This window comes from Plasmodium gaboni, chromosome 8 (genome assembly GCF_001602025.1).
Source record: "Plasmodium gaboni strain SY75 chromosome 8, whole genome shotgun sequence".
Lineage (NCBI taxonomy): Eukaryota > Apicomplexa > Aconoidasida > Haemosporida > Plasmodiidae > Plasmodium > Plasmodium gaboni.
Window position 1 is genome coordinate 1,011,477 of NC_031488.1, and position 7,286 is coordinate 1,018,762.

At 18.4% G+C, this 7,286-nt stretch overlaps 2 protein-coding genes across 2 annotated transcripts; one reads left to right on the forward strand and one right to left on the reverse strand.

The window, feature by feature from the left end:
- Nucleotides 1-614: 614 nt before the first annotated feature.
- Nucleotides 615-3,689, forward strand: PGSY75_0828700 (hypothetical protein; the record flags this gene model as incomplete). Its single annotated transcript, XM_018785405.1, has 1 exon — nt 615-3,689. The coding sequence occupies one exon, from the start codon at nt 615-617 to the stop codon at nt 3,687-3,689; it is 3,075 nt and encodes a 1,024-aa protein (XP_018642372.1).
- Nucleotides 3,690-4,441: 752 nt separating this feature from the next.
- On the reverse strand, nt 4,442-6,598 carry PGSY75_0828800 (GPI-anchored micronemal antigen; the record flags this gene model as incomplete). The annotated part of the gene is made up of 1 exon (XM_018785406.1): nt 4,442-6,598. The coding sequence occupies one exon, from the start codon at nt 6,596-6,598 to the stop codon at nt 4,442-4,444; it is 2,157 nt and encodes a 718-aa protein (XP_018642373.1).
- Nucleotides 6,599-7,286: the final 688 nt, after the last annotated feature.

Consider the following 7,286-nt stretch of genomic DNA (forward strand, 5'->3'; position numbering starts at 1 on the left):
GAAATAACAAAAATGCATTAAAAATAAAATATATATATATATTATTTTATTTACATTTCAAATATTGAGTGAATTATTTTTTCATCTTGTTGAAATTTTATATTCATTATGCATATAAACATGTATATATAAAATATAGGTGTAAAAATATAATATATATATATATATATATATATATATATATATATATTTATATATATATATATTTTAATTCATTTTTGAATTAAAGCATAAAAGAGATGTTAGTATATACATATGTTTAATATTTTTTTTTTTTTTATGACGATTTATATTTTAGACATGTTCATAATAAAATGAATTTACAGAGCGTGTCTAATTTTTAAAGAAAAATATAAATAAATAAATAAATATATATATATATATATATATATATATATATATATATATACTATGTACATATTAATATTTATATATTTTTTTTTTATATTACCCAATAGGTAAATAAAAAAAAAAAATTCACCACTCTTGATTTTTATATAAATGAAAATATATATATATATATATATTTATTATGTGTGTAGTTATATATTTTTTTTAAAAATTAAATCATATAATTATTTATTTATATATATTATTTTTTTGTGATAAATATAATGAGCGAAGAATATATGGAAGATACGCATAAACCCTTTGAAGATGAAAAAGAAATAAATGAGAATCATTCAAATAATCATGATATCATTAATATGGATGATGTTAGAAATGAAATGAAAGATGGATTTATATTAAATAAGAAATATGAACATATAGAGAGTAACAGCGGTTCTGTTTGTAGTGATAAATATAATGTAGAGAATGTAATAGACTTAAAAAAGAAAAAAGAGGAGGATACAGATTCTTCATATTATAAAAAAACATTAGATGATATATATGACACAAGTGATATATCAACAGATGATATACTTAGTAATTATAATAGTTCTGAGAATGAGGATAGTGATAATAATATTCAGATGAAGATGATAAATGATAGTTTTTTAAATGAAGATAATAGATATTATGGCGAATGGAGTGATGATATTATAAATGTATTATCTGATGATATAAAGAAGAAAGAAAAACTTTTAGAAGATGAAAATAAAGATATATTTAATATGAAAAATCGTTATTTGAAATTAGAAAAATATGTAAATATTAAAAAGAAAAAAATAAAAAATATCAAAAAGAGTATTGAAGAAAAGAAAAAAATTGAGTTTGATCAAAAAGAAATATTAAAATGTCTACAAGTTAAAAATATGTTTATAAAAAAAGAAAATAAAAATATCAAATTAGAAAGAGAAAAAAATAATAAGAAAATTATAGACACAGAAAATGATATAACCACATGTGAGAAAAATATAGAAGATATCAAAAAAGAATTAATGCTTAAAGAGAGCGAATTAAATGATTTTATAAATAAAATAAAAATTATTCAACAAGAAGAATATGAAATAGAAAAAATAAAATTATCAAAAGATAAAGAAATACAAAATGTATCATATAATTTAGAAAAATATAATAACCAAAAAATAGAAGAAGACAAAAAATATGAACAAGTAAAAATGAATAATATGAAATTTGATATAGAACTTAAATCAATAGTACAAGAATATTATGATATAAAAAAAGATATTAAAAATATTTCAAATAAATATAAATGTATCATAAATATGATAACATGTAGAGATAAAACTATCTATACATTTGAAAAAGATTATAGAAAAACTATAAATAAACAAAAGGTTTTACAAAATAAATGTGCACATAAAGAAAATCTTATAAATACACAAAAAAATAAAAATAGTATTTTAAATGATGAAATTAAAAAAATTCAATTTGATATAAATAAAATAAGAAAAGAATTAAATGAACAACAAATAACATATGATCAATGTATTATAGATTCAGATCATTTAAATAAAGAATATGAATATGAAATATATGAAATCAAAGAAAAATTACAAGAAGAAAAAAATACTCTAGAAAATACATTACAAAATTTAAATGATACATATATAACTATGTCAAATAATTATGAAGAATCAAAAAAGGAATATCAAAAAGAACAATTAAATAATATTGAAAAAAATGATTTAATAAAATCTACAGAACATATTCTAGTTCAATTAGAAAATAAATTACAAAGTTTGTTAGATGAAATTAAAAATCTAGATCTAGAAAAATTTCAATTAACTCAATCATTACAAATAATAAAAAATGATTATATAACATTAGAAGCAGATGTTTTAGGTACACAAATCAAAATTAAACAAATAAAAAGTAATATTAAAAAGACAGAAAAAGAATTAGAAAGACAAAAAGAAATGTTATACAAATTTGATTTCCAGACACAAGTTCTAACAAAAAAAATAAACACAATCTCAGGTATTAGTACCTTTGAAAGAAAAAAAGAAAATCAAAAAAAAATCTTATTATTAGAAAAAGAGTTACACAAAAATGAAGATATATATAATACATTAAATAATGAAATGAAAAGAATTAATATAGAAATAAAAAATATTAAAATATATCAAAATGAATTACAAGAACAAAAAGTTAATTATAAAAATGTATATGAAAAATTACAAATGGAAATTAAATCTTTAGAAAGTACAATAAATAATGAAATAAAAGAAAAAGAAAATATTATACTTATTGAATTAAATTTAAAAATTGAATTAGATAAACTTAAATCAACGTTTTCAAAACATGTAGATAATTTAAATATATGTAAAAAAAAAAAAAAAGAAAATATTAACAATGCTAAATTATCTGAACAAGATATTAATGCACATATGGAATCTTTAAAAGTTATCATAAAAAATATTAATGATGAAATACATAAATTAAATATACAACTCTATGAAAAAAAAAATAAATGTAATAATCTACAACTAAAATTAAATAGTATTATCTTATGTAACCAAACAAATAAGGAACACAAAGACATTTCTCCTAATGAAAATCAACATATATATTATAAAATGAAAATCGATCAAGATATTATTAATTTAAAAAATCAATTAAAACAAATAGATGAACAAATTGACAAAGAAAATATGGAAACTAAAAACTTTCAAAGAACATTAGATGATATCCTACAAACAAATAAAGATTTCAATGATAATATTAAATCTATAGATCCTCAATATAAAATATTATTAAAAAAAAAAAATAAATTAAATAAAAAATGGCAACAAATAAATGATCATATCAATAATCTAGAAACTAATATAAACGATTATAATAAAAAAATTAAAGAAGGAGATTCACAACTCAACAATATACAATTACAGTGTCAAGATATTGAAGAAAAAATTAATAAAATTAAAGAAAATAATTTAAAGCTAGAAAATAATATAAATGATTTATTTATTAAAATTGAAAGAGCATCAAATCAATTGAAAAAAAATTTAACACCTACTAACAATCAGATGAAATTAAGAAATAAGCAAATCAAAAATCATGAAAATAATATATCAGACAACAACGAAAACAATAACAACAATAATAATGATAATAATATTGATATTAATCATGAACCAATTTCTTTGGAAAAACAAATTTTCAAGCAAATACAAATGGAATCATTAAAAGAAAAATTATCTCTACTTATGGAATGTTTTAAAACCAATATTGATAATGTAATTATTAAGGAGGTATATAACCTTATAGAAACAGCAGAATAATTCACATATATATATATATATATATATATATATATATATATATATTTTTATTCATATATTCTTTAACTTGACTATAGTTATAAAGTTTTCCTTTTCTCAATGTATATGATAAATAAAAACAGAATAATTTTATTGATATATTTATAAAAAGGTATATTATTATTATTTTTTTTTTTTTTATTATTGTCTTGTATAATTTTTTGAATTAGCTATTTATGACCAAAGTTGCCTGAACAGGCAAGGTGGTTTTTTAATTTTTTTTTTCCTTCCTTCTTTTTTCTTTTCTTTTTTTTTTTATTTGATATTATTTATAAATTATTAAATTTGATGAATTATTTGAAAAAAAGAAAAAATTAAAGATAAATGAATAAATATAAATATATTATATATATATATATATAACAAAACAACAACCAAAAAAAAAAAAAATATATACACATATATATAAACGATAATGTGTAATATTTAGATGTACATATAATTATTATATATATACCAACACATAATAAAATATATTTGAAAAAAAACATACACATAAGAAGAAAAGGAATAAATGAAATATTAAAGGGAAAACAAAAAAAAAAAAAAAAAAAAAAAAAGCAAGAAAAATGTATGTAACATATTATATAAAATATATCATATATAAAATAATAACATATATTTTGTAAAAACATACCATATATAATAATAATGATAATAATTTAAAAAAAAATGGCACACATTTTAATTTTATGTTTTAATTATAATAAGATTTAATTTAACAAGTTAATTAAAATAAAAGAGAAAAAAAGTATTGTTGCATATGAAATGTGATTAATTAAACTTGCAGCCTTTGCATTTGGTCCTTCAAAAGTATTTTGTATTCCAACTGATAATGTTGCTATGTCTACATTATTATTTATTATGTCTTCTGTTTTTTCACCAGATAAATCAGTAACTACAGCAATTAATGGTGTACTACTACTACTACTACTATTATTATTATTATTATTTGTGTTATTATTTGTGTTATTATTATTATTGGATGGATCATTTTTATCTTTATTATTTTGTGGATTTCTAACTTCTAAAGCTGACAAATTTGTTTTTGAATATTTCATTTTTAGTTTACTTTCTTCCATTTCTTTTAATTCTTGTAATTTCATTTTTTCATAAATCAAAACATATTTGGTAGAGAAATTATTGACTAATTCATTTTCTTCTGACAAAATATTAGTATCATTGGTTGGTACTAGTTGATCATTAATTAATGCCTTTTTACAATAAGCTTTTGCGTCTCTTGATGGAGAAGGGGTCATTAGCATAAAGGATTGTATGACTGTTAATATTACTGTTTGTGGTTTTAATAATAAACGTACTATAAGAATATCATCATTTAAATCGAAAAAAGTATTTTCTAAAAGTTTTCTAATTCCTTCTTCATCTATTTTTGTGGTAGGTTCATTATTTTCAAATTTAACAATATGTAAATTTTTTATCAAATCTTTTAATAATCTAACAATATCTTTTGGTTTTTCTGGATTGATGGAGTATAAAGGATTGAATAAAATATTATTTTTGTGTTCTGCAGTTGTGTGGTTGTTATTTTGTGCATGTATATCGTTTTTATTTGTCTTTTGATTGTTATTATTTACCTGTTGGTTATTATTATTATTATTATTTACCTGTTGGTTATTATTATTATTATTATTTACTTGTTGATTATTATTATTATTATTATTTACTTGTTGATTATTATTATTATTATTATTATTAACCTGTTGATCATTATTATTATTATTTACTTGTTTATCATTATTATTATTATTATTATTTACCTGTTGATTATTATTTTTACTATTATTATCTTGTTGGTGACTCTTATTTGTGTTGTCAGTGCTTACATTTTGGTTTACTATTTTTATTTCCTTCGATTGGATAAATGAAGATATACCATGTTTTGAATAATGCTTATAATTATTTAGTTTATTAAGTATGTCTTCATTATTTAATACTTCACCCTTTGATTGTGCATTAATTTTATTTACCATATCTTTAGTTCTATATTTAGTCAAATTTTCATGGATTTTAATTAACCTTTCAATCATTCCTCCTTTTTGTAATAAGCTTTGAATAAAATATGGAAAAAAATAATAATAATCTGAAAAAGCGTTATAAGCTTCATTTAATAATTCTTCATTATTAATTTTTAAGATTCCTAGATTTTCAAATTCTAAACTTTTACTAATTAGTGGTGATTTATTACCATTTCTTAATTCACACAAAATACCAGCTATTAGGAATTCTCTTTTTTTTAAAACATTAACCATTTTATCTGACCATAATTTTTGTGTTAATTCAGTAATAGATGTTCTTAAATCGATTAATAAATCAATAGATTCTTTATATATACCTTTTAATTCATCATCCACACATGTTAATAATGTTTTAAATTGTTTTAGCATAAGACTAAATGTATTTTGTTCTTCATCTTCCTCAATAAAAGATTTAAGTAATGTATTATTAAAAGCTGCTTTAGAATTACATAATTTTTTAAATGTAAATTTATGTATTAATTTTTCATATTTAGGATTTGAACAAGGAAAAGATAAAGATATTTTATCTTTTTCATGTATACATATATTCTCATATTTTGGTTCTGAGCATAAATAATCATCACTTAATCTATTTTGTAATGCTACCATTATATTAGTATACATATCTTTTTCATTCAATAAATTCTCCATCATTTCTTCCGCTATTTTTTGTATATCACAATTTTCTTCATTATTATTAAATTCAGTATTTTCATTATTATTCAATTCAGGTATTAAAAAGGCCTGAGGAGTATTCGAATTTCTTATAAGGGCACTTACTGCTTGGCATAAGCCTATTATAAGTGCAACGAACAAAGATGTATTATATTTCATCCTTTTATAAATATCATGTATATAAATGTTATGTTACAACTTTTAATTTAAAAAAATAAAAATTAAATGATATATATATATATATATATATATATATATATATATATTAAAATGATATATGAACTATAATATAAAATATAATGCACACTAATTCATATGTTTTAAAAATAGGTTGTCTTTTTTGCCTTTATTTTATACATTATTCTTTAATATCAAAGATATATATATATGAAGATGTATAATATGCTTATTATATGACCAAAATTTTTACAACATGTATTAAAAAATATCTCTTAAAAAGAAACATAAAACTTTTTTATTTCTTAAATGTAGACATAAATTAATATGCATATATAAATATATTAATGAACGGAAAAAATAAAAAATAAAAAATAAAATAAAATAAATGAATGAATAAATAAATATATAAAGTGCTCATATATTTAATATATAATATTCATGTTCATATAACAAAGATATATTCTGTATTATATATAAATAAAGCATACATTCAAATATATTTGTTTCATATTTATGTTTATGTCTATTTTAATATATTATAAAATATATAAATTAAAAATATATTATGTTTGTATTAATTTTTAAATGTGGACAGAAATTATAGAAACAACATCTCACCATTTTTTTTTTTTTTTTTCATATGTAGTTACAAAATAGAAAACAAACA